We start from the raw sequence: 21,517 nt of genomic DNA, 5'->3' as shown, positions 1-21,517 counted from the left end.
TTTTTAAAAAGAGCTTCCCATGTGTTACAATATGCTGCCAGGGTTGGCAACTACTGTGCTAGGGCGGGGTGAGAAAGGGTCCCACTTGTGGAAGAGGGTGACTGGCATGAGCTTCCCCAACTGCATGGCGGAGGCTGGTTCTAGGACCAGTGCCCATGGAGGGGGAGAAGACTATGATTCAGTGAACACAGCAGGAGAACAAGAGTTGCAGAGGTGGGTATTTTGATCTGGAGGTGCCTACACTGGCCCTGACCCTTTTAGCATGACCAAACTGTTCCTATCTGCCTGTGACTTTCATAGATGTAGCACTGAATTACCAGTATCCTGGGAAACTCCTTTGCGCCAGGCAAACTGGAAGTTTGGTTTTTCTAGCACCTTTGATCCAGGCCAAAGCATCCTGCATGTTATCCTATGATCAGCACCAGCAAAAATAAACAGCTCTGCTCTTCCTTAATATTCTTATCTCACCTCTTACCTTCCATTATGTTTCTGATAAAGCCAGCTGTTTTTTGAGGAACAAGAAACAGAGTGGAGTACATTCTTTCTGTGTCAGGAAGGGTCAGCTCAGGAACTAGTGTAAGATTTCAGTGAGCTCAGCAGTGAGGAGCTTCAGAATCAGAAATGGGAGTAATGTAAAGCAGTTGTTCTCAAACTTCAGAGTGCAGTAAAATCACCTGAAGGTTTGGCTGAATTACAGTTGGGTAGGCTGCATCCTCCGAGCTTCTCAGGAAGGCTATAGCGAGGCTTGATAAATTTGCATTTCTAGCAAGCTGATGCTATTGTTCTGAAAACTACTCTTTGAGAACCACTGGTGTAAATAACCTTGACTTTGTAGCAGGCATACCTGGGTGTGGATGATCTCTCTCAGTCTATGGTTTCTCACTTGTAAAAGGGGGGAAGTAATACCTCATCAGTTGTCATGAACTGTCATGTAATTCACTAAACAGGATGTCCAGGATATAGTAGATACTTCCATTCGCCGAAAGATCTTTCTGTATCCTTTGCCTGGGGACAGTTTTGTATTGAATATTTTTAGGGTTAACAATTCCAGATTTGATCATCAAAATCACGTAGAGGAACTTTTTACACTATAAGAAACCTGGGGCCCTACCTCCTTGGAGATTGTGATTCGGCAGGCCTGAGGGAAGGCCTGGGCATCAGTTGCTTTAGAAAGCCTACCATGGTACTTCTGAGAGTCAGTTTTGGGAACTGCTATTTTGAGGAGCATTTCTCTTGTGCAAGGGTTCTCAGGCACTGAATTTGTATTCAGTCATTTGGAAGATTTTAACAGATGCTGATGCCTGGACCCGAGACTGTGATTTAGATAGTTGGGAGTAAGTCATGGGCATTGGAATTTAAAAGCTCCCAGGTGACTCTGAAATGCAACAAAGGTTGAGAACCTCCCCTCTAGGGGTATTCCTGGAACAAGAAAAACACGGAGTATTTGTTACAATGCAGATTCTTAGGTCTTACCTCAGAGCTGCCTGCACAAACTCTCTGGGCAAGAGACAGTATCTGCATTATAAATCAATGTCTCAAATAGTTATTCTTAACAAAGTTTGAGAATCACAGCTCAAGGGACATTATAGTATCCCTAAATATTGGTTGACTACACCTCCCTCACCTGTTTATATAGCACTTTACAGTGTACTTTACATTGTTATCTCATGGAATCTCCTGCATATCCTTATGACACAGCTGGAGTAGATATTATCTCTAGTTTATTGGTGAGGAATTGGATATTTAGGGAGGTTTTCTTTCCAGTAGCATGTGTGGATATATGAACATAAATCAGGCAAGTGTGCTTCTCTGAAGGGAGATAATAGTCTGTTGGAGAAGTAACACAGAAACAGGCATTCAGGTAGGAAGAGATTGCAGTATGGTTGAAAAATACTATGAAAATTCAGAGAAGGAGGGGTTGGCAGGAAGTAATTTATGAGAAGGGAATTTGAGAAGGCTATTTGGAGGAGGTGGTCCTGGCCCATTTTAGAGCCGTCAAAATCTAGTTTCCTTTGAGGACCTTGATAGAGGGCGCATGACTGCGGTCTTACAGTTACGCTCCAATTGTTTCCCTTTATTAGGTTTTCCTCGTTTTATGGTCCAGGCTGTGTAACCTCCTTTGTGTTATCATCTCATCATATTTATAATAAATTCCACTTTTCCTTTGAGATTTTGCTATCTGTTTAATAAAAATGTGGTATGTCTTTGAATTTTATAAATAAATGATTATTTTGACGTTCTTAGAATAAAAAATTACAGTAAATTTTTCTCCCATTAGGAAGATAAACCAATAATAGACATATGAACTATCATGTTCATTTTTATAGAGGTAGATATACATTTAGCTATAGCTATCTAATTAGGTAAAAATAAACATTTGTATTTTTATGGCTATGTTGTTAGATCAAGGCGTATGAAGAAAGTTTCAAGGACAGTGGATTTATTTCTGGAACAAAAGAGACAATAAGGAATAAAGCTATGACTGGCAGTCTGATAAAGAGCCCAACTCTGTTAGGAAAAGCCCAAAAGGCTTTTCTCTTTTCCTGCAACATCTGTCTCAGATTATTGTATATAGTACTTACTTCCATATAGCATACTTTTGACTTTTCCTCAAAAGTCATATGAAGACATGGAGAACCTTTATAATTGATAAGATTTGAGAAAGTTTTTTTGTTAGTGGTCTTTACTGAAATAGATAATTTTTAAGTAAAATGCAGTTTATGATTTTCAAATGCAGTGCATATTCTAAAACATATAAGTGCAAAAAATATAATTATATCTGTCCCATTAGTTATTAAAATTTAAAATATGCCTATTCTTTGACCTCCCAGGTCCATGTCTAGTACTCTATCCTGCATATATACTGATAGAAGTGCACAGGAACATATGAAAGGATGTTCGTTGCAACATTATGACAGCAAAAAAGGAGATTATCTGAATGTCCATTAGTACAGGACTGTTTAAATGAATTATAGTTCACCCCCATAATGGAATAGTATGCCATCATTGAAAAATACGATATTGATATAGAAGGATGCCAAACTTACCTTAAGAAAAAAAAAGTCAAGTGGCTGAACAGTGTACATAGTATAAAACTATTTGTGAAGTGAAAAGGATATATGTGTGTGTGTATATATGCATCTACTTGAATATACATAGACTATTCTTGACATGGTACACAAAATGCATCAAAAATGCTTACCATTTAGAAGGCATCTACAGCTTGAATAGTATATGTGAAGGGAGTTTTTTTATTCTTCACTATGTACCCTTTCAATTCTTAGAATTTTTGCACCACATGTGTATTAATAGATAAAATAATTCTTTATAAAATAAAAATATTAAATTTATATTTAATGTTATAGTTTATATAAATTAAGAAAGCCCTTTAACAGCCTATCTCTTGGACTAAAAAATATTTCTAGGCATGTTAAAGGAAATAAAAACTTCATTACTTCTTAGGTTAAATAATTATTGACTTATGATTAATTATCCCTGAAAAATATTACAGCACAAAATTGAACTTTCACCATTATTTCTAATAATTACATATGCCACCAGTTGAGACCTCAAGATTTGAATTGTAGTAATGCAAATTGAGATTTTTTTCCGCTGGTGTTTATGCCTCTGCTGTAGTGTCATGGAAACATTTAATAATGATTCAACCATACTGAGCTCTTTGCTTCATTTGCCACGTTAGGCTTTTGTGCAGATGGGTCCTGATCATATGCTGTTTTTGGCTTGACTCCTATTTTTCAGATCAGAGATTAGTGAAATAGTGTTTTCCATTGTTGACTCATCTATATAACTCTCCCCAATATAATGGAGGAACGTTTTTAAAAAATGGATTATTTGTCCTTTTTATGATTTAATATGACATGTTTCCAGAGTTGTGTTTTTGAAGAAAACTTTAGTAATTTATAAAATAGTATGCTTTGACACTGTCATATATCCTCATGACTATCAATTTCCATTGTTTTCTAGTCTGATACCATAATTCCTGAGATTATTCTTTTGTTTCTACTTCTCTTTATTTATGTTTGTTTCTACTTTCTTATCTTTGTTTCTACTATCTTCATTGCTATGAGGCTCAGACTTCTAAGAGGAGAAGATCTGATTCAGTTAGTCACTGTCCAATATCAGGAAACACTTATAGACAGAGTTCTGTCTTTATCAGGTCATCTGTTGACTGTTGACTTTTTATGTCTGGCCAACGCAAAGCTAGAATTTTGATCTCTGATCCAATTAGATGTATCCAGGAAATCAGGGGCATCTAAATGATAATGTCCTCTCATACACTCAGAATCTGATCTATGGACTGTTCACCAGTCCAACAGCCCAACACACACTATTGTAACTTTTGTTAAATTTACCCTTAGCCCTGCTGACAAAGCAACAGAATAAAAGAATAAACCAGCCTAAGAGAAAGTTTAGATTTGCCTTGCATAACTCATAGGTTCGAGGTTCAACAATAGGGGATAGGACACAGGCTTTGTACTCACCTAAAGTTTTCATCCCTACTTGGCAGCTCCCCAGGCAGACAACCACAGTCTCAGAGATTGTGGTTCCTATGTAGAAGAGGGATAAGAATATTTCTTTGTAGGATTGATATGAAGATTTAGTGTGATTGTGTATGTAAATTGAGAACACTGACAGACAGTAATTATAATAGCAGCAAACATTTGTTGAGTACTTCCTATGAGCCAAGCATTACTCTAAACTCTTTTATGTCTATTAGCTCGTGTAATCCTCATAACATCCCTGTGAGATAATTATCTCCAATTGACAGATGAGAAAACTGAGGCATGGGCAGTCTCTGTAATTTGCTTAAGATTACATAGCTGGTAAGGGAAGGAGCCAATAGCTCACATTGTTAACATCTACACTACACTGGCGCTCCACATGAAGTCATGGCCCCGTGTTCTAGTGTCTAGGACTTGTTTCAGCCCCCAAGTCTCTGTGGTCTTCTGGGTTCCATCTTCTCCATTAAATGCAACCACAGTCCTCAGTTCATGATGGTCAGTGGCTCCCCTGGGAATTTGGAGCTGGTTTAAGGTCAGGGATTGCATTGTGTACCATTTTACCTGCTCTCCACCCACTCCCTAAAGCTGAGAGTTACCAGCTTCTGTGGGATAATCTCACAAGGATCAGTAGTCTCAGGCTAGGCTGGTTTCCTTGGATTTTGGTGGAGAAAATGTCTTCAGCCTATTACATCTCCATGTCCTTCTGTTTTCTCTCCTCCATTTGTGAAACACTGAACATTTTAAGTAGTGTTAGTCCTTAAGTCCTACTGTGAAGTAGGTAACATTTGCCTCTTTAAACCACCCATCCTATCAGTCCTTTCTGTTTCACTCTTTCGTATCTCAGTGAATCAATTTAATTAGAAGTTTTCAGCTACTGAAGAAATAGGAGATTAGTGATGGAATGGGAAGAGGTCATTTAGAGAAGAGCTTCTCAAACTTTAATGTGCATATGAATCACCTAGGGACTTGTTAAAATACAGATTCTCATACAGTAGGTTTCGGGTGGGGCCTGAGATTCTGCATTTTTAACAAGCTCCTAGTGATGTCAATGCTGCTTGTCTCTGAACTGCACTCTGAGTAGTAAGTATTCAAAAGTGACATCCTAAGATGGCAGAAGATTTAACTTCTTACCTTTCCAGGCACATTTAACCAAATAAGTGAATCTCTGTTAGTAGAATCTTGTTAATGCAATTGGATGCTAAGAAAAACTTCACAATTTAAAATGCTGCCCATAAATTGCTTACCAGTTAAAGCCATTGCTGGTTTGAGAAAAGAATGGTATGAACTTGCTTATCTGATAGTCAAGTTTTGATATAAACACTGTAAAAACAAGCATTTCCTCCATCAATATAATTTACTGACTCTCAAATGATTTATATTCATTTTTACTTAGCTTTGTGTAAAAGAGCATTGCTTTGCTGCTGCTCATGATTGAGTTGCTTTTTTTGTTTTTTGGAGACAGCGTCTCTGTTGCCCAGGCTGGAGTACAGTGGTGCCATCTCGGCTCACTGCAACCCCCACTTCCCTGGTTCAAGCGATTCTCCTACCTCAGCCTCCCGAGTAACTGGGATTACAGGCATGCGCCACCACACCTGGCTAATTTTTGTATTTTTATTTACTAGAGACAGGGTTTCACCATATTGGTTGGGCTGGTTTGGAACTCCTGACCTCAAGTGACCCACCCACCTCAGTCTCCCAAAGTGCTGGGATTACAGGCGTGAGCCACTGCACCTGGCCCATGGTTGAATTTCTTATAACTAGGAAAGCAGATGATTAAACTTTGGTGCAAGGGCCACATACGTATTTCCTTTATTTTCTTATTTTTTTCATTTTTTCTTTTGAGACAGAATTTCACTCTTTTTGTCCAGGCTGGAGTGCAGTGGCAAAATCACAGCTCACTGCAGCCTCCAACTCCTGGGTTCAAATGATCCTCCTGCCTCAACCTGCCAAGGGGCTACGACTGCAGATGCATGCCACCACATCTATCTGATTTGTAAATTTTTTTTGTATAGAGACAGGGTCTTGCTATGTTGCTCAGGCTGGTCTTGAACTCCTGCCTCGCCTCCAAAAGCATTGAAACTATAGATATGAGACACTGTGCCTGACTCCCCATGTGTATTTCAATATCTCTTTCTTTGTTCCTCTAATATCACCTACATAAAAGAAAGGTTAAGTCAACTTTTATTTCCCTGAATCTTGATTTGGAGTCAGCTCACTCAAGAGTGTTTATGAATAATTCTGTTAGAAAAGGTTTGATAATGCTAATCTGAATAATGAAATATCATGCAGAGCTCTAGATGTGGAGGTACATTGTGAGTAGAAACCTCCTGTGAAATGAAGCAGCTGATTCTCCTTGTGATACAAAGGCTTACATTCTTTATTTCTGTTTTCAGGGAGGAGAGCACTGTTACTACCAGGGCCATATCCGAGGAAACCCTGCCTCATTTGTTGCATTGTCAACATGCCATGGACTTCAGTAAGTGTTCAAAAAGTATTTGTACTGTTTATTTTTTCAATAATTTATTTTCTTTAGTATGAATGCACTATAGTAGATATCCCTATTTTGTGTCAAGAAATAATTTTAAATCAGTGATGGATCTGATTTTTTTTTTCTATTTTGTGTTTTATAAACCAAGCAGATTTTTTTATTATTATTACACTTTAAGTTCTAGGGTATATGTGCACAACATGCAGGTTTGTTACATATGTATACATGTGCCATGTTGGTGTGCTGCACCCATTAACTCGTCATTTACATTAGGTATATCTCCTAATGCTATCCCTCCCCACTCCTCCCACCCCACAACAGGCGTGATGTTCCCCTTCCTGTATCTAAGTGTTCTCATTGTTCAATTCCCACCTATGAGTGAGAACATGCGGTGTTTGGTTTTTTGGCTTTGCAATAGTTTGCTCAGAATGATGGTTTCCAACTTCATCCATGTCCCTACAAAGGACATGAACTCATCCTTTTTTATGGCTGCATAATATTCCATGATGTATATGTGCCACATTTTCTTAATCCAGTCTGTCGCTGATGGACATTTGGGTTGATTCCAAGTCTTTGCTATTGTGAATAGTGCTACAATAAACATACGTGTGCATATGTCTTTATAGCAGCATGATTTATAATCCTTTGGGTATATACCCAGTAATGGGATGGCTGGATCAAATGGTATTTCTAGTTCTAGATCCTTGAGGAATTGCCACACTGTCTTCCACAATGGTTGAACTAGTATACAGTCCTACCGACAGTGTAAAAGTGTTGCTATTTCTCCACATCCTCTCTAGCACCTGTTGTTTCCTGACTTTTTAATGATCGCCATTCTAACTGGTGTGAGATGGTATCTCATTGTGGTTTTGATTTGCAATTCTCTCATGGCGAGTGATGATGAGCATTTTTTCATGTGTCTGTTGGCTGCATAAATGTCTTCTTTTGAGAAGTATCTGTTCATATCCTTTGCCCACTTTTTGATGGGATCGTTTGTTTTTTTCTTGTAAACTTGTTTGAGTTCTTCTTAGATTCTGGATATTAGCCCTTTGTTAGATGAGTAGATTGCAAAAATTTTCTCCCATTTTGTAAGTTGCCTATTCACTCTGATGGTAGTTTCTTTTGCTGTGCAGAAGCTGTTTAGTTTAATTAGATCCCATTTGTCAATTTTGGCTTTGTTGCCATTGCTTTTTTGGTGTTTTAGACATGAAGTCCTTGTCCATGCCTATGTCCTGAATGGTATTGCCTAGGTTTTCTTCTAGGATTTTTATGGTTTTAGGTCTAACATTTAAGTCTTTAATCCATCTTGAATAAATTTTTGTATAAGGTGTAAGGAAAGGATCCAGTTTCAGCTTTCTATTTATGGCTAGCCAGTTTTCCCAGCAGCATTAATGGAATCCTTTCCCCATTTCTTGTTTTTGTGAGGCTGCTCAAAGATCAGATGGCTGTAGATGTGTGGTATTATTTCTGAGGCCTCTGTTCTGTTCCATTGGTCCATATCTCTGTTTTGGTACCAGTACCATGCTGTTTTGGTTACTGTAGCCTTGTAGTATAGTTTGAAGTCAGGTAGCATGATGCCTCCAGCTTTCTTCTTTTGGCTTAGGATTGTCTTGGCAATGCGGACTCTTTTTTGGTTCCACATGAACTTTAAAGTAGTTTTTTCTAATTCTGTGAACAAAGTCATTGGTAGCTTGATGGGGATGGCATTGAATCTGTAAATTGCCTTGGGCAATATGGCCGTTTTCATGATATTGATTCTTCCTATCTGTGAGCATGGAATATTCTTCCATTTGTTTGTGTCCTCTTTTATTTTTTTGAGCAGTGGTTTGTAGTTCTCCTTGAAGAGGTCCTTCACATCCCTTATAAGTTGGATTCCTAGGTATTTTATTCTCTTTGAAGCAGTTGTGAATGCTTCACATTCTGTATACTAGTTCAACCATTGTGAAGCAGCAGTTCACTCATGATTTGACTCTCTGTCTATTACTGGTGTATAAGAATGCTTGTGATTTTTGCACATTAATTTTGTATCCTGAGACTTTGCTGAAGTTGCTTATTAGCTTAAGGAGATTTTGGGCTGAGACGATGGGGTTTTCTAAATATACAATCATGTCATCTGCAAACAGGGACAATTTGACTTCCTCTTTTCCTAATTGAATACTCTTTATTTCTTTCTCCTGCCTGATTGCCCTGGGCAAGAACTTTCAACACTATATTGAATAGGAGTGGTGAGAGAGGGCATCCCTGTCTTGTGCCAGTTTTCAAAGGGAATGCTTCCAGTTTTTGCCCATTCAGTATGACATTGGCTGTGGGTTTGTCATAAATAGCTCTTATTATTTTGAGATACATCCCATCAATGTCTAATTTATTGAGAGTTTTTAGCATGAAGGGCGGTTTAATTTTGTCAAAGGCCTTTTCTAACCAAGCAGATTTTTAAATCAGGATTGCAAATGGCCGGGCTTGGTGGCTCATGCCTATAATCCCAGCACTTTGGGGGGCCGAGGGTGGTGGATCACCTGAGGTCAGGAGTTCGAGACCAGCCCGGCCAACATGGTGAAACCCTATCTCTACTAAAAATACAAAAATGAGCCTGGCATGCTGACAGGAGCCTGTAATCCCAGCTACTTGGGAGGCTGAGACAGGAGAATCGCTTGAACCTGTGAGGCGGAGGTTGCAGTGAGCCGAGGCCATGCATGCCACAGTACTCTAGCCTGTGGGACAGAGTGAGACTCTGATTACAAAAAAAAAAAAAAAGAAAGAAAGAAAGAAAAGAAAATGTCTACATTTTGCAAAAGAAAGAAAACATATATAGTCAAGAAAAAGACAAGAAGGATACATTAAGATGATGCTAGACTCCATCTCAAAAAAATTCAATAAAATTAGAGTCGCAGAAAACAGAGGCTTTTGAATTTCACAGTGATACCTTAAAATAATATTTGAAGCATTTTTCTAGTTTCATCCAAATTCAGACAGGAGTGTTTTGGGTTAACTTCGGTGTCTGTTTCTGTGGATGTTTAGCCCCTTGAAATACCCCTATTCCTTCTTCATATGTTTTTATGTTTTCCTCAAATAATAGAAGTTTCAGTAAATGGTAACTCTTGTCTCCTTACACAAAGAGAAAAGGCTTCTCGTGACCTCAAGAGCGCACATGTCTTTGCCCCTTTTTTCAGCCTGAATCCCACCTAACTCATAGCAAAACTGTGGGAGGGTCTGTCGTTTCTCAGAGATCTCCAAGGAACAAAGTTCATCCTTCCTCAGGGCCTTGCTTCCTTCTCATAACCTTCTCTATCGAATAATGTTTGCTGATGTTTAACATGGGAATACGTCCACTTCCTCCATCCTGTCGATAATGATAATGCACAGGTAGTTGTTTCTTACTTGTTTTGTAACCCCTTATAAAGCTACCTTCTTGTGTGTTTTAATTTTTGTCACAGAACCAGCCAGCACTTTAGTTTTGTTAAATTTTCGTTGAGGAACTTTAAAATAATTCCTTTTTGTTACCAAGTTAGATATGTGGCTTTTCATCTAACAAGCAGTTACTGGGTGTTTCCTGGGTGCCAACCCTAGGAATATTAAGGCGATTGAAACACAAGTCCTGGGAGTTCACAGTCTCATGGGGAGTCCAAATCTAGCCCATTTCCTGATGTAGAACCCCTTAGGTATATTTGATTTTTTTTTTTTTTAGAGAGAGAGAGAGAAAAAAGGGAAAAAATGCAAGCTAAGCATTGTCACTGAAGAACAGGTAGCACCTAAGGGCTCCGGAGACATGCCACCCGAAGACGGTGGAGTGCAATAGGTTGGAATAGCATATCCAAGGGAGCGGGTTACACTGACAGATCCTAAATCTAGGAAAGAGCTAATGGACACGGCCAGAAAATCTAGCTAGTCTGCCTGAGTGACACCTCTGGTCAGGATCTGGGAGTAAGCATATTAGGCAGAAAGCAAAGAAGAATATAAGGGTAAGTTAAATAACCAAAGATAGGAGGCCATATGCCTGAGAGCATGGAAGACTTCCATTTCCTTGTTTGTGCTAAAAGACGACTGTGAATAAAGGTGTACATTTATTTACTTTAAATACATTATTTGAAGAAAGAAGTTTTTACAGACATGGAATCCATCTTAATATCGGGCAGTCCCTGTTTTCTTATTAGGAAAAAGAAACATTGAAGTCCTTTTCAGCAGTAAAATTGTTACATCTGAGCTCAAGACAAGCACATCTGTCACCTAGGAATAGTACAGTGAGACCTGTCCCCATTTGTGACAGCAAGTGTATATTGGAGGGTAATGAATGAGGTGGTTGTTTTCCTTTCTCTCTCTCAAAATCTCAATCTAAAGTCACAGTGTCAGCATCTTTCTCAGTACTCATTCCAGTCTGCCTTCTGGTTTTCCAAATGGGCTCAATGTTGTCAGAATCAGAGAGAAGATATTTGTGCCTTCTAAGGGCTATAAGTGGACCTGAGAACCTAAGAGTGATACCTGTTGGTAATCCTACTATAGTCATATAAAGAAAGATTGAAAAATAACTTTTAGGCCGGGCACAGTGGCTCACCCCTGTAATCCCAGGCGTGAGCCACCATGCCCTCCTTTTCCTTTCCTTTCCTTCCCTTCCCTTCCCTTCCCTTCCCTTCCCTTCCCTTCCCTTCCCTTCCCTTCCCTTCCCTTCCCTTCCCTTCCCTTCCCTTCCCTTCCCTTCCCTTTCCTTTCCTTTCCTTTCCTTTCTCTTCTCTTCTCTTCTCATCTCTCTTCTCTCTTCTTTTGTTCTTTCATTCATTTGTTCATTTGTTCATTCATTCATTCATTCATTCTTTCTTTCACTCTTTTCTGTCAGAGTCTCACTCTGTCCCATGGACTGGAGTGCAGTGGCATGATCTCAGCTCACTGCAGCCTCCGCCTCCCAGGCTCAAGTGATTCTCCTGCCTCAGCCTCCCAAGTAGCTGCGATTATAGGCACCTGCCACCATGGCTGGCTAATTTCGTATTTCACTTTGGGAGGCTGAGGTGGGTGGACCACCTGAGGTCAGGAGTTTGAGACCAGCCTGGCCAACCTGATGAAACCCTGTCTCTACTAAAAACACAAAATTTAGCTGGGCATAGTGGTGGGTACTTGTAATCCCTGCTACTTGGGAGGTTGAAGCAGGAGAATCACCTAAGCCCAGGAGGCAGAGGTTTCAGTGAGTTGAGATCATGCCATTGCACTCCAGCCTGGGCGACAGAGTGAGACTCTGTGTCAACAAAACCCAAGGAAAAATAACTTTTAGGAGATTGTATAGTAACTGGATCAGGAATAGAACTCAGAATCCTGCCTTAGCTATTTATTTTTATTTATTTTATTTTTGAGATGGAGTCTCGCTCTTTCACCAGGTTGGAGTGTAGTGGCACGATCTCAGCTCACTGCAACCTCCGCCTCCCAGGTCCAAGCCATTCTTGTGCCTCAGCCTCCTAAGTAGCTGGAATTACAGGTGCCTGCCACCACACCCATCTAATTTTTGTATTTTCAGTAGAGACAGGGTTTTGACATGTTGACCAGGTTGGTCTTGAACTCCTGACCTCGTTATCTGCCCACCTCAGCCTCCCAAAGTGCTGGGATTACAGGGTTATTTTAATTAAGTAGATTTTACTTCTCCTTTTAAAAATGTTTTTATTTGAAACTAAATAAACAGAAAACCTATCATGCATCTTGGAACATTGTCAGAATTGTGTATGACCATTTTAAGCTTTCTTAGACTTTTATGAGCACGTAGGATAAATATACCCTTGTATTATCTTGTTATTTAGTAATTATTACTTCTCATCTTAACTTTACCTTCTGAACAAAAACTTCTGGAAGAAATATTTTGGGGCAATGTTATGAAATAGTGAATAATGTATGTTGTCCCAATTACAGTGGTTTAGATATGAGATGTATTATGTCATCCATGACTCATCCTTTATAAATTACCAAGTGCGTATTTTTTTTCATTTTTGATTTCTTAAATCAGTTGAATAACATAAATAAGGGAAAATCAGATTTGTATATCTTTCCCATAAAGAAACTGCAAGGTCACATTTGTTCAGAGTCAAAGGACTAATACGCAATGTTTTGGTTTTGGTGTGTTTGGTGATATGACAAAAATCTTGTTACTGTGGGAACCTTAAAGAATGGAGTTAAATGTGAGTTTATTGCCCTCTTGTGGAAATTTGTAAGAATGGTTTTTTTCCTTTCAAAGTCTTATTTTGATAAAACCTTTTGAAATTTTAGCTCAATTGGTCTGTGATGACTTGGTCTTAGCTATAGGTTTTTGTCAAGTATACTATTATGGACTCAATATAAAAGGATTTATATAAATAAACAAAAATATTTCGGTTCTCAAAGCATATAAAACACAAGTATTTTTTCATTATTAAGGAATTAATAATGGCACATTATCATATAGCAATCTAGAGTCTTCTGAGATACAGTGTCAGAATCTGTTGTCTTCATATTGCTTACATGATATTTAAGTCCACTAAAAAGAAATGACTTTCCCATTGGACATTAACCTAATGTAAGGATAAATAACACTCAGTACTATTTTAACAAAATAATCTGCTTGCTACTTTGTTGGTGTTGCCACATGAATTTTGGCAAAGTGTGATGGTTTCATATGACTTTCTGGATGAATCTGGCTAGTTCTCAGCAAGGGTAGAGAGATACTCCTTGCCATATTTGGTCTACTTTTTTGAAAGGCTCTCCGTCTGACTCCTTGGGCACATATTGTCAGTAATGTCTTACAAACTGCATCTGTTTATCTTTAAATTCCAAATAGAATGTCATCCAAATTCAGAAAGTACATGTGGCTGAAAACAGTGCAGCTGTGAGAACAGTCATCCTGTGAGTATATAGAAATTGAGGACATGTGGAAGATGTTATAGTAGGAATGAAAGAATTTGGATAGAGGCAGAACTTGGAGGCCATTATAATTATAGCTCATGGAATTTCACCAGTTTCACTAAGTCTTCAATGAAAAACAAATACTAGTTTATGTTTAGGAGCTTGGCTGTCATATAGTCATTTCTACCAAAAACTAAAAAATTACCACAGAAGCTCATAGCTTTGCTACCTTCAGATGCCTGAATGATAAGACAAGTTTCTTTAACATCATAAAGGGCCTGATCTCAGTAAAAGGATCATGTTCTTCTAAAAGCAGCAGCTATCAGAATCTGTCTGAGTGGGAGTTGAGGCCATTTGTATATTTAAGTGCTCTCCAGAGGATTTCGCAGATGGCTGGTAGCCACCCCCAGCCTACGAGGTCCAAAATGGATTTTTTTTTAAAAAAAAAGAAATATAGGGTCTTGCTCTGTCACCCAGGCTGGAGTGCAGTGGCACAGTCATCAGTCACCGCAGCCTTGAACTCTTGGGCTCCGGTGATCCTCCCACCTAAGCCTCCCAAGTAGCTGGGACTACAGGTGTGCATCGCCAGGCCCAGCTAACTTTTTAAAAACTTTTTGTAGAGAGAGAGTCTTGCTGCTCACTACGTTGCCCAGGCTGGTCTCAAACTCCTGGCCTCATGTGATTCCCCCCACTTTTTCTTCCGAAGTGTTGGGATTCCAGATGTGAGCACCATGCCCAGCTCAGAACTGAACGCTTAAAGAATTTGCATGCTTCCCTCTGCTCCCTGCTTCCCTAGGCCCATCCCAATAAGTTCCTTCTGCATCTCCCCTCCCCCCCTTCTTTTTTTTTTTTTTTTTTTTTTGAGACAGGGTCTCACTCCGTCACATCTTTTTTTTTAAATCTTGTTAAATGACACGTCTGTTTTTCCAGTTGCTCAGGTCAAAACTTGGAGTCTTCCCTAACTCTTCTCTGTTTTACATACTTCATTTCAAATCCATTAATAAATCCTATTGGTTCTACTTTCAAAATATATCCCGAATTTGACCAGTTCTCACCACCTCCACTATTACTGCTCCGATCTAAGCCAGTACCTTCTTTCACCTGGATTATTGCAGTAACTTCCCTACTTCTATCCTTGCTGTGCTAAAAATTATTGTAACACAGAAGCCGGCATGATCATTATAAAACTTAAGGAAGTTTGTATTTCCCCTCTGCTTAGAACTTTGCAGTGGCTCTTCATCTCTCTTAGAGTAAAAGCCAAGGCCCTAGGAGGTGCCCAGCTGGTATGACCCCCACAGCCCTCTGGCACCATTTATTGCCCTTCACCTGATTATTTTCTTCCCTAGAATTTGTCACTGTCTCTCTCTGTCTATATATAGTATGTCCTCCCTAGAATACTCATCAGTACCACAAGGACAGATAATCGGTCTGTTTTGTTTGCTATTGTGTCCCCAGCACCTACAACAGTGCATTGTAGGTGCTCTGTAAACATGTTGATTGAATGCATGAATGCATGAATGCAGGTAGGTAGCAGGTTGCAAATGGGCAGTTCATGGTCCCATTTGTCTGGGCTCTATTCCAATTTGGCAAGTTACTTTATCTCTTTGGGTTTCAGTTTCCTTACCTGTAAAATAAGGATAGTCGTTGTACTTCCCTTGTAGATTTGTGGAAAAGATTAAATGAGTGTAAAGTATTTAGCTTGTGGCACGTTGTTCAAATATGTTAGCTCTTGTTACTAGAGCATCTTCCATGTTTATGGTAGGTCGGTCATTCTCAGTATAGTCCCTGAAAACTTGCCTCAGGATCACCTGGAGCTTATTTAAAATGCAGTTTCCTGGGTTCCAGTCCAGAAATCTGAGAAGAGTCCTGAAAGACGTGCGTTTTTACTAGCTCTCCAGGTGGCTTTTTGCATATGAAAATCTGGGAATTCTATGTTAGACAGAGGAGTGATGGGCAACAGCTAGAGCATGGCAATCCTGAGCACGGGGTCAGGTGAGGATGAGGGGACTCTACCTGTAAGGAATCGGAAGGAGGGGCCTTTCCCTCTCAGTGGTGTGTGTGGTGTATCTGGAGGTGATGGATGGGACTGGGAAATGGGCATTGAGAAGCAAATGGGTCCTCTGGCTGCTGCTGATTTTAAAATGATCTTGTTCTGGGATGAGAGTCGATAGCCATGCCTAATTATTTTCTTGTCATTGGCAGTGGGATGTTCTATGACGGGAACCACACATATCTCATTGAGCCAGAAGAAAATGACACTACTCAAGTAAGTGCTCCTTCTGTTTGTTGTGGCAAATGGAAATGTTTGTGCTGAGAGCTTTTCTCCTCTCCTTTTTTTTCTACTTTATTTCATTTTTATATTGTTTAGGGTTAAGATAGTAAACATATGTACAGATTCTCCTTGACTTATGATGGGTCTGTGTCCTGATAAATCTATCATAAGTTAAAAATATTATAAGTCAAAAATATATTTAATACCCTGATAAATGCATCATAAAGTCAAAAACATGTAAGTTGGGGACTGTCTGTATATTTTAAACAAAATATTGAGTAAGTCAAAACCACAAGTGTTTTTTTTAAAAATTTCTTGCCAGGTGTGGTGGCTCACACCTGTAATCCCAGCACTTTTGGAGGCTGAGGCGGGCATGAGGTCGGGAGTTCGAGACCAGCCTGGCCAACTTGGTGAAACCCTGTCTCTACTAAAATCCAAAAATTAGCCAGGTGTGGTGGCATGTGCCTATAATCCCAGCTACTTGGGAGGCTAAGGCAGGAGTATTGCTTGAACCTCCTGCCACTGCACTCCAGCCCGGGCGACAGAGAGAGGCTCTATCTCCAAAACAAACAAACAAACAGAAAATTTCTTTTGTTTCTTTCGCTTTTATTTTGGAAATATAATACTTTCCCTTTCAGGTGTTCTGAAACCTTTGTTTCCATCTCCACCCTAATGTGTTATGATCTTTCTTAGTCTGACTTGGCTACCATAACAAAATCCTGTAGACTGGGTTGCTTAACCAACAGAAACTTTTATCTTTATCTCAGTACTGGGCATGGAAAGTCCAAGGTGCCAGCATGGTTGACACCTAGTGAGGGCTCTTTGCTTGAGTTGCAGACGGCTGCCTTCTCACTGTGCTCTCCCATGGCAGAGAGAGAGAGAGAACTCTGGTTGTCTCCTCTTGTTATAAGGGTTCCAGCTATACTGAATGAGGATCTTACCCTTATGACCTCATTTAAGATTTATCACTCCCTCACAGGCCTTATCTCCAGACAGAGTCACCCTGGGTGCCAGGGTCTCAATATGAGAATTTTGGGGACACACACACATTCAGTCCATAACAGATCAAATCCACAGGTCTGTGATTTTTCACCTCTCCTCTCTTTTCTAGATTCCAGATTTTTCTCTGTTGTCTGTTCCTTTTAAGGCTCTGTGCTGATGAAGTTTAGAGAAACCTGAGTCAACTTAATCCTCTCCCTCACTTTAGCTGAAACATTCATTTCCCACAAATTAGAAGAAGTTGAATTAATATTATAGACTACAGAGAAACATAATACACTTTCATTCTATCTCTGTACGTACAAATGTTCTTCCTTGTATTACACAACATTAGTCAAGCAGAGAGGCAAATCCTTTCAAGAAACGTACATGATTTTGTCACCCATAAACCATCTTGTTTGGGAAATTCTCTGTATTGTATATTATTTTATGGGTACCCACTGCTGCCTGTCTTGTCACTTTGCTTGACAGTATGATTTTTTTAAGATAATATGAAACCTATGACATTCTAATTTTTTTTTTTTTTTTTTTAGTAATTGGATAAAGCCAGATGAAATTATATTTGAGTGTTTATTAACTTTTTAGAAGAAAAATATGACTTTTTATCTCTTGCTTTTTAATATAGCTTGTATGACACTTGAATTTCAGAACAGGGTCCACTTTGGACATTTATTTATACCAGACATCCTGCTCCCCAATACTATGAAAATTGTTAGCTCTGTAGTCTTTGCCTACCAAAGCTCTCTGACTTTTAAAAGGCTGCAGGAATCCATGAAAGGAACCAGTAATAAAAAAACATTAAGTCATTTTGCCAAATGTCTTATTTGTCCTTGGGGGAATAAATTCATTCATTTGTTTTCCGTTACTATAGGCTTTGGCTTCTCTGTGAAGGCATTTTTCTTCTCGTTGGATATTGCTCTGGTGCTGAGAGAATTCAGGAGCGAATAGGAGGGGTTGGGCAATGGTTGATCACCTTTCTAAACCCAGGAGAATGCATAGGCAAGCTGTGGTTCTTTTAAGGGTCTCCAGCTACGTTTGCCTAAGGCTGGAGATAATTCGGTTGTACATGCTTAATCACTGTTGCTTGTGTCATTTCAGGAGGATTTCCATTTTCATTCGGTTTACAAATCCAGACTGTTTGAATTTCCTTTGGATGATCTTCCATCTGGTATGATGTTCATATAGTGACTTTTTATTTAAAAAACAACTTCAGTAATTTATTTAATGCCTTAGAACTAATCTGTTTGTGGAGTATCATTAGCCCACATCTGCTTTTGACGTGTTTAGAGGGAAAGCCAACTCACATCAAGAGGGAGATTGAAATGCAAACTGGCCTCACAGATGAGTTTGGAAAGATGTGGAGGAAAACTTAAAAAAAATTTTAAGTTGAAAATAAGGCACTAAAGGAGAAACAAGATTAGAGCCACAATTGGTCTGTGAGACAAAGTACATGCAAATTCATTCTTGGTGAAATACTGGTCTTGTAAACATAAGGATGAACTCTTAATCATTTCCCTATTTATTGTTTTCCTTGTCTCTTTTTGCTCTAGCATTTTAAGAAAGAACTATTATAGGTTAACTTTTGTTATCATTATGTGCTATTTGTGAAATTAGTCTTTTCTTCTCATCTACACTGAAATGGACCTAGGTTAATTTTAAGAGTGTTTGTCTCCCAAGATTACTTACGATTTACTATAATAAGTTAGAAGAAAACAAGAAATAGAAAAATGTCAAAAATACAAATTTTGTGAAATATTTTCAAAAGTAAGCTTATTTATTTTAGGTCAAATAAATGGACCTAGCAACCTATGTTGCTTCTAGAGTTGCTTCCAAGTCTTCACATGACAAGAAGGGCGGTGCATGCATACTTTGCCCTCCTTAGTGGAGCAGTGATTATGTAGGGTGCGTTTCTCTTTGGCTGTGCTGGACTCATTTATTTTCTCCTGAAGACAGACAGCACTCTGAATATCTTTATTCAGAAGATATCTGGATATCTGGTATGGAGATGCTTCCTCCCCTATTTAGTGGACCTTATTTAATTTAATTTAATTTAATTAACTAATTTATTTTTTGTTTTGTTTTGTTTTGTTTTTGAGGCAAAGTCTTGCTCTATCGCCCAGGCTGGAATGCAGTAGCGTGACCTCAGCTCACTACAACCTCAGCCTCCTGGGTTCAAGCAATTCTTCTGCCTCAGCCTCCCAAGTAGTTGGGACTACAGGCATGCACCACTATGCCTGGCTAATTTTTGTATTTTTAGTAGAGACAGGATTTCACCATATTGAGTAGACTGGTCTCGAACTCCTGACCTTGTGATCCACCTGCCTCGGCCTCCCAAAGTGCCAGGTTTCCAGGTGTGAGCCACCGTGCCCAGCCTGATTATTTTAATTTTTAATCTCATTTTAAGCTTTGCAGCAGCCTTGTAAGATTAATGTTATTCCCTGTTTGTAGATGAAGAAACAGAGCTCAGCTAGTTTGTCTTTTCCAGGGTCCCACGGCTAGCAAGGGGTGAAGTTGAGTTTTGAATTATGACACTATGAAAATGTACTATGGTAGAGAATCACAGAGGGAAATGGAAAAATCGCCACCTGAGAGTAATTCTAAACTAATGCTTAGAAAATCACTTGGAAGTTTACATTGTCCCTTCATCAGAAAATGAAATAAATGTTTCCTAATGTTCCTTTCTCTCTGACATAAGTTTTTAACTCCTTATCCTCCTGTAATTTCCCTAAAGAGAATGAACATTCTCTCCCCTTCTTTCCTGCTGCCAGAGGGAGAGAAGATTTAATAGAATTTACTATTTTGAAAAATTTTCAAATGGGAATATAGATGCTCTTACCTCTCGCAGACTTTTTAGACGGTTCTTTCAGTGGTCTTATAAAACTTTTTACAATCCCTATTCTGATAAGAAAATAAATCATGACTAGCTGTGTGGGAATAAAGCTACAATTTAATGGGTATTACTGGAAGCAGTCAACATTAATTAATATTTAAAGTAATAAATAAAGATTTTCCCCTAAAGACTTGATTGTAGGCTTGCTAGGATTTTTTTTTTTTTTTTTTTTTTTTTTTTTTTGGAGGAAATTGTTCAGGGTTTCTTTCTAGCAGAAACTTTGATGGTCACTTGGCAGTTTTGCTGTTATTAAAATGATTTTTAGACATATTCTTTGAAAACTCAGGTCTGTTTCAATTAGTTTCTAGTTTTCCTCATCAGAAGTTGGCACTGTCAATTTTGAGAGAGTTTTGTCTCCCAACATTACTTATGATTTACTGTGATAAATTAAAAGAAAACAAGAAATAGACAAATAAATGTCACAACTACAATTTCTGTGAAATAGTCTCCAAAGTAAGCTTATTTATTTTAGATTGCATAAAGTTTAACTGGATTATAGATTATCAACATCATCATCTTGTTATGTTTTGTGTATTTCCCAGAGATAGAAATAAGATCAGCTGTTCCCCAAACTTGTTGGACTGTGGAACGTTTCCTTTACATGGCATGCACGTGTCTCAGGACTAGTGTTTCTGAGAACATATTCTGGGAAAATCCTATTTCCTATGGATGCCTATGCACCCAGTTAAAAAAATATGCAATGAAATATAAAAGTCTTGTGTACTATTCAATAAATTTTTACATACATACACTCTTGTTGAGAGAGAGAGCATTTCTGTTACCCCAATAACTTCCTTTGTACCCTCTGTAGTCGGTGCCTTCCACCTCTGCCGTTTCTTTTGTCTGTTGTAGAACTTTATACAGATGGAATCATGTACTATTTGCAGCTTCTTTTGCTTAGCACATGCCTATGAGGTTTATGTTGTCAAGAGTAGCAATGGTTCATTCTTTTAAATTATTGAATATATTGTGTCCTATGAATATACCACTTGTTTTCTGCAGGGGAATGGGTTCTTGCACTGTTGCCCAGGCTGGAGTGCAATGGTGCCATCTCGGCTCACTGCAGCCTCCGCCCCCTGGGTTCAAGCAATTCTCCTGCCTCAGGCTCCCAAGTAGCTGGGGTTACAGGCGTACGCTACCATGCTTGGCTAATTTTTGTATTTTTAGTAGAGACAGGGTTTTACCATGTTGGTTAGGCTGGTCTCAAATTCCTGACCTTGGGTGATCCACCCGCCTTGGCCTCCCAAAGTGCTGGGATTGTGGCCTGAGCCACCGCGCCTGGCCCGTACCACAATTTTTAATCTATTAAGTTGATGGACATTTGGGTTGTTTCTGGTTTTTGACTGTTATGAGAAAAGCAACTATGCACGTTCTTGTACAAGTCTTTTCTGTGGGCACATATTTTCATTTCTTTGGTAAACACCAAGGAATACATTTGCTGGGCCGTAGGGTAGGTACATGTTTAACTGTGTTGAAAGTGTCCTCAAACTTTAGCATGC

At 39.0% G+C, this 21,517-nt stretch overlaps 1 protein-coding gene across 2 annotated transcripts in view; it reads left to right on the top strand.

Moving 5' to 3' along the window:
• Nucleotides 1-21,517, top strand: part of ADAM22 (ADAM metallopeptidase domain 22) — a 251,094-nt gene that overhangs the window by 147,324 nt on the left and 82,253 nt on the right. For both annotated transcript variants that reach the window (XM_023226702.2, XM_023226703.2), the window contains exons 5-7: nucleotides 6,917-6,999; nucleotides 16,060-16,123; nucleotides 18,227-18,296. In XM_023226702.2, the coding sequence (XP_023082470.1) occupies nucleotides 6,917-6,999; nucleotides 16,060-16,123; nucleotides 18,227-18,296 (217 nt within the window). The remainder of the gene's footprint in view (nucleotides 1-6,916; nucleotides 7,000-16,059; nucleotides 16,124-18,226; nucleotides 18,297-21,517) is intronic.

The sequence above is a fragment of the Piliocolobus tephrosceles genome, chromosome 8 (assembly GCF_002776525.5).
Source record: "Piliocolobus tephrosceles isolate RC106 chromosome 8, ASM277652v3, whole genome shotgun sequence".
Lineage (NCBI taxonomy): Eukaryota > Metazoa > Chordata > Mammalia > Primates > Cercopithecidae > Piliocolobus > Piliocolobus tephrosceles.
This window is presented reverse-complemented; position numbering and strand designations above follow the sequence as displayed.